Source organism: Oncorhynchus keta, chromosome 4, assembly GCF_023373465.1.
Source record: "Oncorhynchus keta strain PuntledgeMale-10-30-2019 chromosome 4, Oket_V2, whole genome shotgun sequence".
Lineage (NCBI taxonomy): Eukaryota > Metazoa > Chordata > Actinopteri > Salmoniformes > Salmonidae > Oncorhynchus > Oncorhynchus keta.
The window spans coordinates 30,237,064-30,257,449 of record NC_068424.1 but is presented as its reverse complement, the minus strand read 5'-3'; the positions used below and the strand labels follow the sequence as shown (position 1 = coordinate 30,257,449).

The window sequence follows — 20,386 nt, the reverse complement described above, 5'->3', positions numbered from 1 at the left end:
CTGACTATTACCGGCTAACGGAAACACTGTCCTGAAGCTATCATAAATCCTAATGCTGTGTGTAGACTGTGTGTCTATGCTGCGGTCCTTAAATCCAATGAGCAGTACAATTAGCAACAGTCGACAGAGGTGCCATTTTTCTCTTTCATTCTACTGAAGAGCAAACAACACGACTATTTGTCCAATTCATGTCAGATGCTGACAGTCTCCTCAGGTCAGAATGACAGCAAAACTGTCACTCTCATAGCTTAACACCACTGAAATGGCTGGAGGGAATCAGTATTCATTTGAAACCATCCAATTGTGTCATTTTGACAAGATAGTATACTATCAATTTCACTCTTCGCCAGGTGGAAACTGACATCAATTTCACAAAAAGTCACTCATCTGATGTTCCCAAAATGAAAGAAGGAAGAAATAAACGTTTAATTGTAACTGCCAAGAAATTCACAGTGTTTGGATAAGATGACTATGAAAAGACAAAGATTTGTCCTCACACCTCCACACTGATGTGGTGTGAGAGGCATGCATGCTCAGAGGAATGCAAATCCACTGAGGGTTTCCCTTGTGTTCCAGGCGATGTTTCTCCCTGGTTTAAAAAGCTAACTCAATGACGCAAAGCACCATCTGTAGGGCAGAGACAAGGGAGGGCCTCACAAGGGAGTCTGGCTGGCTGGTTGTCCCGAATGTTCATGATTCAGTCATGTTGGATAAGAAGATACTAACTCAAAGATGCCAAGATCAGGGCAAGTTGGAACTACAAGTTTTCCATTCGAAAAAGCCAACATCTTCTTACGATTTCCCTAACAAAGGAAGGGAAGCTTAACTAAAGCCTGCCTGTACATGAAGTCCTCCTCTACACATTTTTCTGAACCTTTCAGGGAATTAAATTGCAGATGAGCATGAATATTTTCTAACCATTCTTCAGAACATTCCTTGTGTATTGTTGGGCACAGTAGTGGATTAACCATACCAGATTCCATTACTGCCCTCAACACCATAATGATGTCACTTCCTGTTATGCAAGACGTGCACAGCATTAGTACGCGGCTGCAGTTATTTCCTATTTCGTTTTAGCACTGATAGAAATATAAACAGTAAACATACGGTGCATTCGGAAAGTATTCAGATCCCTTGACTTTTTCCAAATTTTGATACATTTACAGCCTTATTCTAAAATGGATGAAATAAAACATGTTCCTCATCAATCACAATACCCCATAATGAGAAAGCGAAAACAGGTTTTTAGATTATTTTTTTACAAATCTAGATTAAATAAAAAACTGAAATACCTTATTTACATAAGTATTCAGACCCGTTGCTATAAGACTCGAAATTGAGCTCAGGTGCATCCTGTTTCCATTGATCATCTTGAGATGTTTGTACAACTTGATTGGAGTCCACCTGTGGTTAATTCAATTGATTGGACATGATTTGGAAAGCCACACACCTGTCTATATAAAGATCCCACCGTTGACAGTGCATGTCAGAGCAAAAACCAACCCATGAGGTCGAAGGAATTGTCTGTGGAGCTCTGAGACAGGATTGTGACGAGGCACAGATCTGGGGAAGGGTACCAAAAAATGTCTGCATAATTGAAGGTCCCCAAGAACACAGTGGCCTCCATCATTCTTAAATGGAAGAAGTTAAGAACCACCAAGACTCTTCCTAGAGCTGGTTGCCCGGCCAAACTGAGCAATTGGGGAAGAAGGGCCTTGGTCAGGGAGGTGACCAAGAACCCGATAGTCACTGACAGAGCTTCAGAGTTCCTCTGTGGAGATGGTTGTCTGTCTGGAAGGTTCTCCCATCTCTGCAGCACTCCACCAATCAGGCTTTTATGGTAGAGTGGCCAGACGGAAGCCACTCCTCAGTAAAAGGCAGAGTGGCCAGATGGAAGCCACTCCTCAGTAAAAGGCACATGACAGCCCACTTGGAGTTAGCCAAAAGGCACTCAAAGGACTCTCAGACCATGAGAAACAAGATTCTTTAGTCTGGAGAAACCAAAATTGAACTCTTTGGCCTGAATGCCAAGTGTCACATCTGGAAGAAACCTGGCCTACGGTGAAGCATGGTGGTGGCAGTATCATGTTGTGGGGATGTTTTTCAGTGGCATGGAGACTACTCAGGGTCGAGGGAAAAAATGAACAGAGCAAAGTACAGAGATATCCTTGATGAAAACCTGTTCCAGAGCACTCAGGGCAGACTGGGGCGAAGGTTCACTTTCCAACAGGACAACGACCCTAAGCACACAGCCAAGACAACGCAGGAGTGGCTTTGGGACAAGTCTCTGAATGTCCTTGAGTGGCCCAGCCAGAGCCCGGACTTGAACCCATCTCTGGAAAGACCTGAAAATAGCTGTGCAGCGACGTTCCCCATCCAACCTGACAGAGCTTGAGAGAATCTGCAGAGAAGAATAGGAGAGCTTGGCAAGCTTGTAGCGTCATACCCAAAAAGAGTCGATGCTGTAATCGCTGCCAAATGTGCTTCAACTGAGTAAAGGGTCTGAATACTTATGTAAATGTCATATTTTGTTGTTGTTTTTAATACATTTGAAAAAACATCTAAAAACCTGTTTTTGCTTTGTCATTATGATTGATGAGGGGAAAAATGAATTAATCCATTTTAGAATAAGGCTGTAACGTAACAAAATGTGGAAAAAGTCAAGGGGTCTAAATACTTTTCGAATGCACTGTAGGCAGGGTAGCTTTTCCCTGTTGTGACTGGGCAAACTGGGTTGCGTTAATAAGGACAGTACTGCTTTGAGGAGGGGAATCGGGAACATCTTTGTCTCTCCAAGCAGTCATCCATAAATAATTCAGGTGTGGAGTTGAAGTAAGAAGTTTTAATGTCGCTGCATCTCCCCCTCTGCACCTTTATATGACTCACTGTGTTGAGACGCCTGAGGAGGGAGGCTGACAACTGTTGTCCTCCTCCTCAGGTTACACCATTAAATATTCACCATGTACCTTTGCATAATTTACCTCGTCAACATACTGGGAAAATTACTTGGAGAAACAGAGAGACATTGGAAGGTCTGAAATGATGACAGTTGAATTAAGGTGGGAAGGTTATTATGAGAATTATTTACCTTTTCTCAAGAGAGAATGAGAGAATAGCCTCCCATTTTGCCTCACTGGTTATGGTGAAAATGTGGCACAAACCAAATAGGCCTACTTTAGCATCTTTGGTGGCTTCTCTTCAAATGCTACATGGCTAACATTTTTCACCCTGACTCTTTTCAGGGGCCATGGCAATACTGCTGAACTTTTACAGAGTTGGAAATCCATAAAATGAGGAGGAATGCCATCTGGAAGGTGTATGTAGTATCCCAGGGCAGGACCCTGGCGAGGTCTTCTGCTCTCTACTGATTTTAGATCAATGTTTCGGGAAAAGCTTGATTCTATGGCCTCTTGTCTGTTTAAATAAGAAAGATTATACGTTGTTGCTCTTTTGTGGCCAGTATAATGGTCCCCGTCATGTGATCCGGACTACAATTCCAGAGTGGTTACTGCTGCAGCCCGGGTCGGGCGCACATGGCGGCTCTTCCAACAGATGTTTTTAGTTTGTTTTGCAGTCTCTCTCTCTCTGAGCTGGGAGGCACAGAGCCAGAGAGGTGATCCATGACGCAAGCCTTTCCTTGTTGTTAAATGAACAAAAATGTGCTCTGTGTGGAGAAGCAGCAGGTAGCCTAGCGGTTGAGAGCGTTGGGCCAGTAACAGAAAGGTTAATGGTTCGAATCCCCAAGCTGACTAGGTGAAAAATCTGTCGATGTGCACTTGAACACGGATTGCTCCTATAAGTCGCTCTGGATAAGAGCGTCATGTAAAATGAGAATAAACATGGCTTGGTTGTAAAGATTCCTCTATTATTGTACTATAAACCTTCGGGGAGAGACGGGTGGAACTTCTAAATGCTACGACACATAGGCCATGACCAGCCATTCTGCATATTACGCTATCTATCTACGAAGAGAGAATATGCAAAAATGTGTCAACCATTTCGAACAACCATGCAGCATGTACTATCATGTAGATATGATGCACTATAATGTGCTATCGTGTAGATATAATGTACTATCATGTAGAGCATTGGACTAGTAACCGAAAGATTGCAAGTTCAAATCCCCGAGCTGACAAGGTACAAGATCTGTCGTTCTGCCCCTGAACAGGCAGTTAACCCACTGTTCCTAGGCCATCATTGAAAATAAGAATTTGTTCTTAACTGACTTGCCGAGTAAAATAAAGGTAAAATAATTACATTTTTTTTTTTAAGATCGAATCCCCGAGCTGACAAGGTAAAAATCTCTCGTTCTGCCCCTGAACAAGGCAGTTAACCAACTGCTCCTAGGCCATCATTGAAAATAAGAATTTGTTCTTAACTAACTTGCCTAGTTAAATAAAGGTAAAATAAAAAAAGAACAAAGAAAGATATCATTGGTCATTTAAGCATACTGTAAAGTCAAGTTACCATGGCTCTTTCTATGGGAAGGACTTCAGTTTCCTTGAGGACACTGTTGTAATAACTGATAATAACATTTCCATCACTATTGGGTGAGAAACAATAAACAGAGATTGTCCTACAGGTATATGTTATCCATTTGAAACCAAAGCTCTAGGCTACTTCAAGGTGTTTCTTCAGCCTCATTTCCACGCCTGGCAGTAGAGCACATGACAGCAGAGCACATGACAGCAGAGCACATGACAGTAGAGCACATGACAATCCACTGTCTCTTAGCTTGAAGGAGTTGCACGGACGCAACGGATTCAAATTCGGGATTTCCAATCTCAGGAACTGCTCTCTCTCTCCTGCCTCCTTTCTTAAATGGAAGATGAAACCACTGACACTGTTTCTGCACTCCAAATGGCACTCTACTCCTTATGTAGTGCACTACCTTTGACCAGAAGTAGTGCACTATTTAGAGAATAGGGTGCCATTTGGGATACAGCCTGAGATAACATGCAGAGGGAGATGAATGATTATCAGCATTGATCATCTGCCGTGGCTGCCATTATATATACACTATATGAGAACATTAAACCAATGACTTCAAGAGAAACATAGACCTCTTTCTATTTTATTCAATGAAAAAAAACGAGGTAATGAAATGAGGTAATGTGTCGGTTTTAACAGGGCATGCTGCTGCCCTTCTTTGATGTCCCATTATCTCATGGTAAAGCCAGTGCAGATGGGGGTGGGCTGAGAATGCATTGCTCTCCATGGTCTCCACACGGATTCACCTGATTACACTCACCTCACTGATCAGACGTGCAATCCTGTGAGTGTGAGTGTGTTTGTGTGTGCATGTTTGCGCGTGCGTGTGTAGGCTACTTGCCTGCGAGCTCTTCCACCACTGATTGTGATTGTAAGAACAGGCTTAGAAGGTTTAGCATCAGGCTGATGTTAACGCCATATGTGTGGAGGGAGACATTCTGATTCAGAATCATTGCAAATGTCAATATCTCTGTCAGAGAGTGGCTGGAAGCTGGAGGGTTTGCTGCTCCATCCATCCCTACCCCCACTCTGTGTGGAGACAGCCAGCACACTCCAATGCTACAGCCTGGCTGCTCTGCTCAGAGTTATGCAACAGAGAGAGAGACCAGCAAGCTGTAGGCCTAAAACACACCCTCCCTCCCTTCCCTCTCCTCTATCCTACCCAATCCTCCCCCTCTGCCTGGCAACACCAGCCAGCAGCAGTAGGAGCAAAACTAGCTCAATTGAACTGCACAGAATTAACATAGGCATCAGTGTGAGCAAACCACAGAAGGCCATCATGACATCATCACTACATTATAAAAACGAACGGTGATCCTTTGGACACCATTATTGCATGTTGTAACAATGTAACAGCTAAGTTCTAGGACAGTAGGTCTTTGTGGGTTTTTTTAAACGACACATGTTCAAATGATTCGGCTTGGAAATAATAGGATGCATATTAACTGTTTTAAATAGGCCATTTTGCTTCTAATAGTCTGGGATTGTACAGGGACAAAGAACTGTTCCCAACGCCTGTAAGGGACCGTAAACAGACATGCATTATAACATGGTCCTTGATGTGCTGTTTGCTCCAGTGTAAATGTTACAAAGTTGCCAATAGCACCAGACAGTGCCAATTGATAACAGGCCGTTTATAATAATAGGCATGCAAATAAGTCTAATTCTAGCCATCACAATCTAACCTTTGCTTGCCATGGTGGAATGCTCATCACAGAAATGTTGTTTTTGTATTGCTTGCACATCAGAACAGTGCTCTCTGTGTAGGACACTTTCTGAGGTTATTCTGCAGAATACAGTACAACTTTGGGCATTGGCTTGGGCATTTGGACACAGATGCAGAGTCTATTTGAACGACCAACTCTGGACCCTGCTACCACTATATGGAGTTTAGGATAATAACATGCATTGTATAATTTAAGTAGCCTGTGCCTCCTGAACCTATGTCATATCTGTGGTGGCATGATTCATCAATGCGCAATGGTCGCTCTTGCACGCAATTCCATCTGCAGCCATGGCTGACTCAATGTTATAACATGATGTGGCCTTACCTCTTCCAGAATGTTGACTGTGTTCCTACAGCTCTGCAAACGGGTCGTGAAGCTGGATGTGGTCGGAGAATTGTAGTCCTCGGTTGTCTCCGAGAGAAACTCGGACACCGATATTTGATCAGGCATCCTTCAGCAGGGAATCGCCCAGAAGAGGATGGCAAGAATTGTTGAGAAAATCCTAAATCATGAAAAAACAACTGCCGAGGAATATTACGTGATGTCTAACCGTGTGTAACTGGGTGGAAAACTGATAGTTTAGGTTACTAACTAGATAGCGAAATTACAAAAATGCGTCTCTTCTCGAATTACTTGTTTGGTTCTCCTATGACTTCACTGCCCCCAAGGGAAACGGGAATGGACACAAATTATTCCCTTCCTCTCTTCTCCTCTCGCCCGAATCCCTTGCGCAAATAACCAAAACACAATCGCTTAATTACTGTCCTATGCTGCCTTGCTGTAAAATAGAATAGCGGATTCCATCATGTTTTGCTGATATTCAATACGATACTTTCCCGATAATATTTTCTACAATCAGAAATATTTCTGTGAAATCAATTATAATATGTGCTCTCTGCAATCGCTGAATTTCGTCTCTTTTCTTCTCTTCTCTCCGTTTCTCTTTCGAATGCAACGCTGTCTTGACATTCACAACCACTCTCCCTCCCGCTCTCTCGCTCTCTCTCTCACCCACCTCTGATGACGGAGACAAACAAGGAAGAACTCTGCGCATGTCTATGATCTCGGACATAATACTCAGAGACAATCCGCAGTAAAAAAAACTACCTCTATTCGAGGGTGTACTGAAGTCATCGAATAATATGCTATGTGAAAAGGAAAATGTGTCCAATAATTAATATTCTAAGACTCTATTTGGCCTTTGCTATAAACAGTATTGTTTATGATCCTAAATGCCTATCTGCCTATATATATTTACCATATATTTACAAATACCAATTGACTGTACTGTGTGTTATTAATTTTTAAAAATGGTACTTAATTATAAACATGTAAAATAGTTTATATTAATTGAAGCCTAAAGAAACGCATTAAAACATAATTTAGCTGATTGAAAAACCTCAATGGTGGCTCGTGTATTTATTATTGGGGAATTGCAGTCCATAAATACTTATCAGATCTATTGAGTTAAGGTACGAGGTCTGAAAAAGATTCATCCATAGGTAAAACAGTGATGGTAAATTACATTGAAGTGCGTGCCTGTAATTGTAGGGGTGCAACATTGAGAAAAAACATTGCTGGTGAATAACAAAAGTGTTCAATCACATATGATAGGCTCTTGGTCAATTTACACTTACTACTAGACTAAAGCAATAGCACAAAGAAATATGATTGAATGATTTTAGACACAAGAGAATAGTCTCTGAATATTATGAGGTGATACAATGTTTCAGTATCAACAGAATTTAGAGGGTCTTACCGACTCGGATTCCATAAAGAATCTTTAGATGAGAAATTTGACGGACGGGAAGAGGAGGATCTCATGACTTGACTGTCACCTTATAACCTAAATGAAATAAGAATCACATGAGCAGAGCTCTGTTGCTCTCTAGACATCAGAGATTGTGGTATAGCCGGGGGAAGAATCAAGATAACACAACAACACAACTTTGTATAAAAAATGCCTATAGGCAACTAATAGCATATTCATAAATCATTTGTACCACACAGGAATAGTACTCTGATGAGAAAGCATTGTTTTGCATACAGTAATACACATATTTTAAATAGGTTCATTTGTTAGCCAACATAAAAGTTATAATTTTGGACTTATTGAAAATAATATAATGTCCATCTCTAACCCTTTGAAGAGCACTCATATTCCAAAGAAGAACATGGGCTATTACGCCACGCCTCAACTTACCGAAATCGATGCACATCAAATTTGGAATCTGAACAGTGTGAATGTCCTCTTGATTGATGCAGAAGAGAATACTTGCTGGGCGCATCATATCAGGCTCATGTTGAATAGTCAACAAACAGGGGTTCAGTAATGGCTATACTTTTAACTTAAGAGCTGAAAGGAGAGAGTGATGTCCTCTAGCAATGGATCCCGTGAAGATCAGTCACAGTGCGGGCAGGAAGGGAGAAACCCGCCATGTGAGCAGGAAAATAGCCACTTACAATGAGCTGGATCTAATGGTAGGCCTACAGGAACTGAGGAAACCCAGAAGGCACTCAAACAGGAAATGTGGGATCTGGGTAAACAGAAAAAGCCAAGAAGTTTCCTCGCTCCCTCGAGCTGATTTTAACTACAGCTGTTGTACCCAATGATGTATATAAACCCTGAATTGTTGATGCTATGTATTGGCCATTGATAGGCTTTGGAGGCACTGGTCGGCTATATTTCAGATGGCACTCTCCAGTAGTAGCAGTCCTTCATAGGAATGAATGGAATTCTACAGTCTACAATTCTACAATGTTTCAAGAACAAAATTACATGTGTATAAGTATTTTGTTGTTGTAGTGGGAACAGTAACATTAGTAATCTCAAAAAATATATACTTTAAGGAAAATGTTTTAATATATGTTTTTATTTTATGTTAAGCTCACATAATATAATTTAAAATTATGCATTAAGGTGTATATTATAGAATAAATGTGTCAAAAACGAAAGTAGACAGTAATACATGCATTTCTTTTGCTTCCAAAATGTTCTATTTTATTTTTATTTTTTTATTTTTTTACAACACAGCGCCCCCTATCAGTTATTGAGTGTATATACACTCACCGGACAGTTTATTGGATACACCACCCCATTCACGGAAATTGAAAAGCTCTTACAGACAGTGAGTCAAGTGGCCGTGTCTTATTATATAAAGCAGGCAGACAGGCTTCGGGACATTCAGTTACTGTTCGATTGAATGTTAGAATAGGCAAAATGAGTGACCTAAATTACTTTGAATGTGGTATGATCGTAGGTGCAAGCCCTCCTGGGCTTTTCACGCATGACAGTGTCTAGGGTGTCCCGAGAATAGTGCGACAAACAAAAAACATCTAGTCAGCGGCAGTCCTGTGGGCAAAATCAGCTTGTTTATGAGAGAGGTCGAAGGAGAATGGCAAGAATCATGCAAGCTAACAGGCGGGCCACCATCAGACAAATAACGGCGCAGTACAACAGTGGTGAGCAAAACGGCATCTCGGAAGGCACAACTCGAAGATCCTTGTCACGTATGGGCTATTGCAGCACTGGGTTCCACTCCTATCAGCTAAAAACTAGAAGAAGCGGCTCCAGTGGGCACGTAATCACCAACACTGGACAATTGATGAGTGGAAAACATTGCGTGATTTGACGAATCCTGGTACCTGTTGCGTCAGGCTGATGGCAGAGTCAGGTTTTGGCGTAAGCAGCATGTGCCCATGGACCCATCCTGCCTGGTGTTGTACCACCGTCCAATCTGCAGCAACTGCGTGGTGCCATTGTGTCAGCATGGACCAACATCCCTGTGGAAAGTTTCCGACTTGTAGAATCCATTCCACAAATAATTTAGGCTGTTCTGGAGGCAAAGAGGTCCGACCCAATACTAGATGGGTGTACCTAATAAACTGAATGTATAAATCATTGGTCATACCACTGAACAGGGCAAAAGTAAACCTGTTTGTCAAGGTTATTACATTTACATTTGAGTCATTTAGCAGACACTCTTACAGTAGTGAGTGCATACAGGTTCATGCAGGTCCACTGTGGGAATCAAACCCACAACCCTGGCATTGCAAGCGCCATGCTATACCAACTGAGCCATATTATTTTTACGTGGTTATTGATGACAACCACAACCCCAATTTTCCTTGTTAAAAATGTTTATATATTTTACAAAAACTAAGAGTTCATTATTGGAAAAAATGTTTGTATAATTTTTTGGGGTTGTTCCAGTAACTGTCCTGTTTTTCACTGTGGTGACTGTCTGGCCGTGCTTTTGTGAGACGCAGAGTAGGTGAACGGATGATCTCTGCGTGTGTATTTCCCACCGTGAAGCATGGATGAGGAGGTGTGACGGTGTGGGGGTGCTTTGCTGGTGACACTGTCCGTTTTTTATTTAGAATTCAAGGCACACTTAATCGGCATTCTGCAGCAATACGTCATCCCATCTGGTTTGCGCTTAGTGGAACAGGACAATGACATGACAATTACCCAACACACCTCCAGGCTGTGTAAGGGCTATTTGACCAAGAAGGAGAGTGATGGAGTGCTGCATCGGATGACCTGTCCCCCACAATCACCCGACCTCAACCCAATTGAGATGGATTGGGATGAGTTGGACCGCAGAGTGAAGGAAAAGCAGCCACCAAGTGCTCAGCATATTTGTGAACTCCTTCAAGACTGTTGGAAAAGCATTCCAGGTGAAGCTGGTTGAGAGAATGCCAAGAGTGTGCGAAGCTGTCATCAAGGCAAAGGGTGGCTACTTTGAAGAATCTAAAATCTAAAACATTTTGATTTGTTTAACACTTTTTTGGTTACTACATGATTTCCAATGTGTTATTTCATAGTTATGATGTCTTCACTATTATTCTACAATGTAGAAAATAGTATAAATAATGAAAAACCCTTGAATGAGTAGATGTGTCCAGACTTTTGACTGGTACTGTATATAAAGACAATGATGAGAGGTTAACATGATAACAAATCATTATCCGAAAAGTCTTGACTGAAAATTAAGCATAGACTGCATTTGACCGAGCTCTTTATGAATTTATACCCCGGCATATCATCTCAGAGAGTTAACCTTTTGCAGAGTTGCATTATCTCTGAAATCTTTTTAAATCAACAGCCCAGTGATCCAAGTCCACAAAACATCCATCATAGCCTCTGTCGACCCTGATTCCTTCCATGACTGTCTGTCTGGCCTCGCTTAGACACTATGGCTGTGATGGATGTGTAGGCCTAGGGGTGTGATCCTTTGTCTGTACAATATTGTGGGATCCTTTGTCTGTACAATACTGTGGGAAGAATTTCCTCCATTGAGGCTCGGTTGAAGAAGGGTATATTTTGAACCTAGCATGGAGGACAGTAGATCATTCTATGCTATACTATTCTACTTGAGTTAAAGGTAGACTTAGCAACATGACATAGGTGCAGAAAGTAAACAGCAAAGTGGGTCAATTTCCGCAACAACTAAAAGCGTTGAAGCATGAGCCTCAAATTCCCCGCTGTTTTGGTGCGCTGCCTTTTATCTCGCTCATCTCAATATCTGCGGTTCTGCTCTTGGCAAAGTAATTCACAGAGTCTACGTTCAGTTATATTCTATTTATTTAAGTTCAGTTCTATTATATTTAATTTATTTTAGTCCAGTCCAGTTATATTTCATTCTAAAGTCAATGGTATCTATTGACACTGTCTGTGGACAGGGACGGGTCTGTCCCCTTGTGGTTATTCCGAACAGAAGGCTAACCGTCCTGCGGGTGAGTCTCAATAAAGTTTCATAACTTCAAACTCCTTTGCAGGAAGAATCGTCAGAGCTCGTGTTTCACACAACCGTTCGTTTATACCGCAATCAATCATGTAAGGAGGGGAGACATGTTATTATTTTTGGGGGAATAATAAATACAAAGTGGCATTTAATCTCTGGTTGTTAATCTCCCAACAGCTGCTTTAAAAAATCTTAGCCTCAAACTTCGCTTGGGAGAAGAACGTGAACGACTGCCAACTGTGTGATTGAATGGCTGAGGGCTCAGTCACAGGTAAAGTAGTTTAGCTAGCAGTTAGCTAACTGTCTAGCTAACTAGATTGCTCACTTCAGTTTTAACGAGAGTGGATAATCATTTAAGTATATCTCATGCTCTTTAGCCCAATCATAGCAAATGGAAATTCAAAGTGAAATTACAGGGTTTGTGTTGAGCTGCCAAATTGCACTCAGCTAACGTTAGCAAGCTAGCTGGCAGTGTCACATCTCTCACTCACTCAGTAACCCAACATAGCAGGCGTAGAAAGACGCAAGAGCGGAGTTTCAGTGGAAACGTAAGTTAGGTTGACATACTGTATTCCTCAAACATAAACCTCTGCTTTGTGCTAAGGGGGCTCACTCCGTTCAAGCGGGTCAGTTCTGCAAAGTCTCCTTTTGGTGTGTTGCATTATGGGGATAACAACTGTCCTACAAGTCGACTGCATGAACTTTACAACCATGTGATCAAAGGTCTAATTAGTGTTTTTGTTTGACCCAGGCGAACGGGACCTTAAGACATGTATGAAACTGGAAGCAACTTTTCCGAGATTGATGTATACAGTGTACAAATGAATACAAATTAATATGATATGAGTCTCTTCTCCCCAATTGATAGAATTCTAAGCCCAAAGACGCAACATCGCGATACTTCCGGAACGCTTGCGAAACAGACCAAGCAGGCAAGGCCAGGGTTTGAGAAGTTAAATTCCTCCATAGTAGTTAATTTTGTCGAAATGTGAAGACACAACCTCTGAAGTAGTTGAACATATTATTACTCCAACCTCAGTGACAATCTGACACTTTTTCATTTTTGTTAAAAACCATATATTCAGGTGAGGTTTAATGGCAGTTTGCATCCAATATGTTACATTACTACCACAACTGAACTATAGTATAGATCCATTACACTTTGTGATAGAAATGTGAAACATATATATATTTTTTTTAATTACCGTGCCAACTAACACTATACTCATTAAAACCCACCTCCTTATTACAGTACTTTAACCCTATCTGATCCTACCCCAGGCCAACAGCTTGAGAGGATGGGACACTACCACTCAAAACACCATGTAACTCTTCTGAAGTCATCTTGTACCCCCAAGTACTTTTATGCAGCTGACAACATCTATTTTTCTGTGATTTACTTTCCATTTCTGCAGTACAGTTGATAAACATTGCTATGAACACTAAGAAGCAAACCTTACTGAAGCATATCATTCATTGACGTATCTCTCTATGCTGGCACAGATCTACTATTCACAAGGATCCTCTCAGAATCTCACCCTTGACCTATCCTCTACTTTATTCACTGTTTTAGCATTCAGCACATTCTGCACTACTCTGACCCTAGCCACCTCAACCTGCCTCTCTCGCACCATACACTTCCGATCCCCAGCAACATGGACTTCCCTAAAGTTGAGGCACACAACTTTATCCACCGAAACTACCCATGCCCACTTCCCACATCTTGGAATCTCCCTCCTACACACAGTTGCGACATGACCATAAACGTTTAACCTGAAACAGCGCATTCGCCACAAATGCTCTAACAGGTTAACTGATACATCCTAACATGACCTTGTCGGGTTAAGACTGACTCAAAAGGACTAACAGGGGCTTCTCTGTTTCACAATGCTCACCACCGGGTCTGCATCGCACCAAACAACAGGTGTCACAGACACCAGGAATCTTCCAACTGCTCCTTAATGCTACCAAAGAAATCACTCCTTTCAATGGTGCCCTGTTCCTAATGAGCAAAGCGAGAAACAGATCTTGGCCCAGGTTGCGTCGCATGGAGCGCCTGCTCCCTCTGATCTGAAGAAACACAAACAAACATAAGTGCACATCGGGTTACCTTCACCGACACAACAGCACCCACCAACTTTTCCACCCAACCTGAAAACAACTATGGATCAGCCAAAAGGCCTGGTTCCACCCTCTTCAAAAAATCTCACTCCCTCTGGACCAAATGTGTCTTATTATAACTGTCCATCAATGCATTGCTTGGGCTCTGAGCTCTTCACAACACCTTCTACCCCTTCCATTTCACCTCCAGAACTCAAACTGGAGTCCGGCTCACTCTGTTTGAACTTGACATCAACCCTCCTCGACATACCCTCTCACTTGTTATTGCTAGCTCCAACAGATTCAAACCCATCCTCTGCCTCCCTCAGTATTCAACCTCCCCTCTTTCCCTGATTCTCCTCCCTTAACTAATTACCTGACACTTTCTGAAAATATTAAACTTTTCCAAGCCCAAATCTAATTTTAGCCTCCTCGAGAAACATGCTAAGCTCTGTACTGCCTCCACTTCAGATACACTACTCGTCTGTCACTACTTTATATCGAAGGAATGCCTTTGATTTGACGGCAGGCACATGCGCGAGATGACCGTTAGACCAGATCACGTGTTTCTATGCAGAAGTTTAGCGAGCCAACATTGCCATGACATTGCCTACTCGTGTGATCGGGGACTTCTATTGTGGAAGCACTTTCTGCTTACCGTCATACGGTACTGTCCTTGGTACAATCTACACACACAGCCTATTTTTAGTGTGTGATATGGGGGTTGGAGACATGTTTATTTCGACATAACAAACTTTTATAAACAATGGCACACTGCCATGCTGCACTGAGCCTTGCTGTTGGAAAACCAAATCCGTGTCAGACTTTCAGCTGTCGCAGATGCACGTCCCCCGACTTCACTCTTCGACTTTTGTCTGCAGTTGGTTGCTTCAGCCGTACCACTGAAACAAGCCCAGTGACTCACTTGCAATGCCGGCAGGCCCTTGATATGGTTTTGACTAGATGGGATGAAGTGTTTGTCAGATTTGACTTTTTGTAGCAGGTTAGGAGAATTTGGTTAAGGTTAGGAAAACATTTAGAATTATGGTTAGCTAAAATGCGAAATAACATAAAAAAATTAATTTGACAACCTGAATCCCTTCTAGCCCTTGAGATCCCAAGGCATTAAAGGTAGACTCAGTGACATGACATGGATGAAGAAAGTAAACCGAATAGTGGGTCAATTTCAACAACTAAGAGCATTGAAGTGCGTGGCTCAACTTCTCCACTGTTTCGGTGCGCTGGCTACAACGCTGTGAACCTGTGCATTTACAGTGTGTGAGCGAAGTCTTGAATCGCGCTCATCCCAATATCTCCGGTGATGCTCGTGGCAATGTCATTTCGCTGAGTATACCTTTAACAAGGCATTCTTCCTTATCCCAAGGATTCTCAGCTATAACAAGGATTGTCTATTGGACCATTTCGAGCCAATGAGAGGGCAGATGTGTGTGTGAACAACAGGCCATAGAGCTAGATAGGACTCATCTCCACCATTGTAGTGTGGGCTGTGCCAATGAACTCCATTTTAAAGTAGTACATGGTCTTCATTGGCTGATTGATTACTCCCAACTCGTAGGAATCCCCACCTAGTTGACTACTTTAAAGTGGTGGAAGCCCTCAGTGGAATTGTACATGCTAAAACGGATTATATCCATGATAAGTCCTTAATCTTTCTCTATGACAACAGCCACAACTCCGATATACACTGAGTGTACAAAACATTAGAACACCTTCGAAATATTGAGGTGCACCCCTCCCTTTTGCCCTCAGCCTCAATTCATTGGGGCATGGACTCAACAAGGTGTTGAAAGTGTTTGACAGGGATGCTGGCCCATATTGACTCATGCTTCCCACAGTCGTCAAGTTGGCTGGATGTTCTTTGGGTGGTGGACCGTTCTTGATACACAGGAAGGTGGTTGAGCAGCGTTGTAGTCCTTGTCACAAACCCTGGCACCTACTATCATACCCTGTTCAAAGGCACTTAAGTATTTTGTCTTGCCCATTCACCCTCTGAATGGCACACATACACAATCCATCTCAATTGTCTCAAGCCTTAAAAATCCTTATTTAACTTGTCTCCTCCCCTTCATATACACTGATTGAAGTGGATTTAACAGGTGGCATCAATAAAGGGATCATAGCTTTCACCTGGTCAGTCTGTCATGGAAAGAGCAGGTGTTCCTAATGTTTTGTAAACTCAGTGTAAAGTCTTTTTATTTTATAAAATGTTTTCCGAAATGCCATGTGCGTCCACTTACAGTACCAGTCAAATGTTGGACACCTACTCATTCCAGGGTTTTTCTTTTCTTTTTACTATTTTCTACATTGTAGAATAATAGTGAAGACATCAAAACTATTAAATAACACATGGAATCATGTAGTAATGAAAAAAGTGTTAATCAAAATATATTTGAGATTCTTCAAAGAAGCCACCCTTTGCCTTGATTACAGCTTTGCACACTCTATTTAGCATCTATAAATGGCCCTAGCCTTTCGCCCCCTCTTGACGGGGTAGATAAAATGTTTAGGTAGCTTGTGCCCAGAATTCAGATATAGAGTTCCTATAAATAATAATACAGTGGGGCAAAAAAGTATTTAGTCAGCCACCAATTGTGCAAGTTCTCCCAAAGATGAGAGGCCTGTAATTTTCATCATAGGTACATTTCAACTATGACAGACAAAATGGAATAAAATAAATAAATACAGAATCACATTGTGTAGGATTTTTAATGAATTTATTTGCAAATTATGGTGGAAAATAAGTATTTGGTCAATAACAGAAGTTTATCTGAATAATTTGTTATATACCCTTTGTTGGCAATGACAGAGGTGAAATGTTTTCTGTAAGTCTTCACAAGGTTTTCACACACTGTTGCTGGTATTTTGGCCCATTCCTCCATGGAGATCTCCTCTAGAGCAGTGATATTTTGGGGCTGTTGCTGGGCAACACAGACTTTCAACTCCCTCCAAAGATTTTCTATGGGTTTGAGATCTGGAGACTGGCTAGGCCACTCCAGGACCTTGAAATGCTTCTTACGAAGCCACTCCTTCGTTGCCCGGGCGGTGTGTTTGGGATCATTGTCATGCTGAAAGACCCAGCCACGTTTCATCTTCAATGCCCTTGCTGATGGAAGGAGGTTTTCACTCGAAATCTCACTATACATGGCCCCATTCCTTCTTTCCTTTACATGGATCAGTTGTCCTGGTCCCTTTGCAGAAAAACAGCCCCAAAGCATGATGTTTCCACCCCCATGCTTCACAGTAGGTATGGTGTTCTTTAGATGCAACTCAGCATTCTTTGTCCTCCAAACACGACGAGTTGAGTTTTTACCAAAAAGTTATATTTTGGTTTCATCTGACCAAATGACATTCTCCCAATCTTCTTCTGGATCATCCAAATGCTCTCTAGCAAATTTCAGATGGGCCTGGACATGTACTGTACTTAAGCAGGGGGACACGTCTAGCACTGCAGGATTTGAGTCCCTGGCGGCGTAGGGTGTTACTGATGGTAGGCTTTGTTACTTTGGTCCCAGCTCTCTGCAGGTCATTCACTAGGTCCCCCCGTGTGGTTCTGGGATTTTTGCTCACTGTTCTTGTGATCATTTTGACCCCACGGGGTGAGATCATGCGTGGAGCCCCAGATCGAGGGAGATTATCAGTGGTCTTCTATTTCCTAATAAATTACTCTCACTGTTGATTTCTTCAAACCAAGCTGCTTACCTATTGCAGATTCAGTCTTCCCAGCCTGGTGCAGGTCTACAATTTTGTTTCTGGTGTCCTTTGACAGCTCTTTGGTCTTGGCCATAGTGGAGTTTTGGAATGTGACTGTTTGAGGTTGTGGACAGGTGTCTTTTATACTGATAAGAAGTTCAAACAGGTGCCATTAATACAGGTAACGAGTGGAGGACAGAGGAGCCTCTTAAAGAAGAAGTTACAGGTCTGTGAGAGCCAGAAATCTTGCTTGTTTGTAGGTGACCAAATACTTATTTTACACTATAATTTGCAAATATATTCATTAAAAATCCTACAATGTGATTTTCTGGATTTTTTTCCGTCATTTTGTCTGTCATAGTTGAAGTGTACCTATGATGAAAATTACAGGCCTCTCATCCTTTTTGAGAGAACCCAATTGTGGCTGACTAAATACTTTTTGCCCCAAACAAATAGCCAACGTTGTTGCTTAATTCTCTGTAATGATAGTTGAGGCCAACTTAGCTAGATGACGTGCTCTCTTGTCAAAGTCCAGGCCGTCCTGAAGAGAATATCTGTCATACTCAGAGCTGTCATAGCCTTGGCACGTGACTCCCAAGTCAACATTGTTGAATGTCTTGTCTTTGGAGTCACTTGTCAAGCCTGTCTTGCCTGCGTCTACACTGTAGTTATGATGCGGCTTCACAACTTTCATGCCAAGCCACTCACTAACAAGTAGGCTTTTTTTCCTTCTTTTTTATGCATAGACTCTCTGGATTTGAATCCAGATGAGACTTCAGCACGACAGAAATGTAACCAGCAGCAATCCAGGAGGGGTCGGAACAGAGAGGGCCACAACCGTAACTGGAGTGGTTCGAATAATTACGGCCCAGCACCGCAGCAACAGCAGCAAGGCCATTTTCACCATGGGGTCAAACAATCTCATGTCCATGACAATTCAACGGTCCCTGTACATTTCCATCCTCCTCCCTACCACCAAGAGGATGTATCAAGGGGTCGAGGAAGAGGAGGGGGAAGAGGGGCTAACGGAGGTGGTGGGGGAGGGGGCCGGGGCTCAAGGGGCCAGCCTCCAAGGTGGAACAGGCCTGGGGTTGACACGGGCCCCCCTGGCTTACCTAGGGGTCACCATGGACTGGGTGGTGGTGGTGGTGGTGGTGGTTACAGGCCTGGAACACCCCCCATAGACGGGCCTAGCTGGCGTCGAGGAGACCCTGGCGGCCGGAGTGTAGAGGTGGGGCCTGCCCACGAAGACCACCAGGACACCCGCCCTGAAAAACCCAGACGGTTCAGCAAGGAGCCGCGAAGAGAAGAGAGAGGTGCGAGGAGTGCGAAAGGACCTCCTCACTCTCTGGAAAAGCAGGAGAACCACGACAGCCACGCTACAGGAGGAGGAGGCTGGGACCCTGCTGAGCCCAGAGAAGAAACCCCACCATCAGAAATGGGGGCCAGAATCCGGAAAGGACGGAGACCCGAAGAATGGAACCCCCACGTCGACGCTCAACAGAAATTCCCTGAGCCCAAGCGACGCCAGGGGCCTATCAAAGAATATCCCCAGGAGAAGAACCATGAGAGGGGAGCCAGAGACATCCCCTCTAGCCATCGTGATAAACTGGGCTCTGGCACTGAAGAGGAGCCCAGCTGGAGGAGTCAGGGGAGAGGCCAGGCGAGACGCACCCCCCTACAGGACAGAGGCCAGAGGAGAACACTCAACTCAGACCACAGGCCTGGACAGAAGAGGTGGGACAACGTGCCCAACAAGAGTAAGGAGACTCAGACAGGTGAGAGGGCGAAGTTTCACGGTTTTTCAAAAAGTCCCACAGTAAAATAAAAAAAAACTAAAGAAAATGTGAATGAGTTTGTTCTGAAAGTAGTTATGTTAGTTGTGTGTTCCAAATGGCACCCTATTCCCTACATAGTGCACTACTATGGGTCCTGGTCCAATAGGATCCATTTGAGAAGATGTCATTCTTTTGGTCTTGTCTCTCTCCTCCATATCTGTCCAGGTTGCCTGATCGAGCAGCTGTCTGAGGAGAAGTATGAGTGCATGGTGTGCTGTGAGGTGATCAGAGTCATGGCTCCAGTCTGGAGCTGCCACAGCTGCTTCCACGTCTTCCATCTCAACTGCATCAAGAAGTGGGCCCGCTCCCCAGCCTCCCAGGCAGACGGTAGGCCTAACAGTCCCTCCAGCTCTTCATTTATTCATGACTTTCAACACAATAGTCTTCCATAGATGGGCACAATGCTTCCCCCACACAGACAATACAGGAATGCAAATTCTGCTCGACAGATGGTACTGCTGTACATTGATGATGCTACAATATCACTGTAGCAAAAATGTGGCCCCAGTGACCTTACATTTATTTGAAATATTTAAGATATTACAAAAATTAACTAGGCAAGTCGATTAAGAACAAATTCTTATTTACAGTGACGGCCTACAAGAAGGCCTCCTGCGGGGACGGGGGATTAAAAATATAGGACGACACAACACTACATAAAGAGAGAACGAAGACGACACAGCATGGGTGACGCAGTGGTCTAAGGCACGACATCTGTGCTAGCGGCGTCACTACAGAACCTGGTTCGATTCCAGGCTGTATCACAACCGGC

General features: G+C 43.0%; 2 protein-coding genes across 3 annotated transcripts in view; one reads left to right on the top strand and one right to left on the bottom strand.

Moving 5' to 3' along the window:
• LOC118373309 (arf-GAP with SH3 domain, ANK repeat and PH domain-containing protein 1) overlaps positions 1–8,606 on the bottom strand; it is a 70,131-nt gene extending 61,525 nt beyond the window's left edge. Inside the window, 3 exon segments of the mRNA XM_052505466.1 lie at positions 6,543–6,669; positions 7,978–8,064; positions 8,422–8,606. Coding sequence (XP_052361426.1) covers positions 6,543–6,669; positions 7,978–8,042 — 192 coding nt within the window. The 5' untranslated portion in view covers positions 8,043–8,064; positions 8,422–8,606.
• A 3,345-nt stretch (positions 8,607–11,951) lies between these two features.
• LOC118373281 (transcriptional repressor NF-X1-like) overlaps positions 11,952–20,386 on the top strand; it is a 30,380-nt gene continuing 21,945 nt past the window's right edge. The window contains exons 1-4 of one of the 2 annotated variants that reach the window (XM_052505464.1): positions 11,952–12,057; positions 12,143–12,236; positions 18,523–19,554; positions 19,780–19,941. In XM_052505464.1, the coding sequence (XP_052361424.1) occupies positions 12,215–12,236; positions 18,523–19,554; positions 19,780–19,941 (1,216 nt within the window). In that variant the 5' untranslated portion in view covers positions 11,952–12,057; positions 12,143–12,214. Of the gene's footprint in view, positions 12,237–18,522; positions 19,555–19,779; positions 19,942–20,386 lie in introns of both variants that reach the window. The other variant, XM_052505465.1, reaches the window with a different exon arrangement.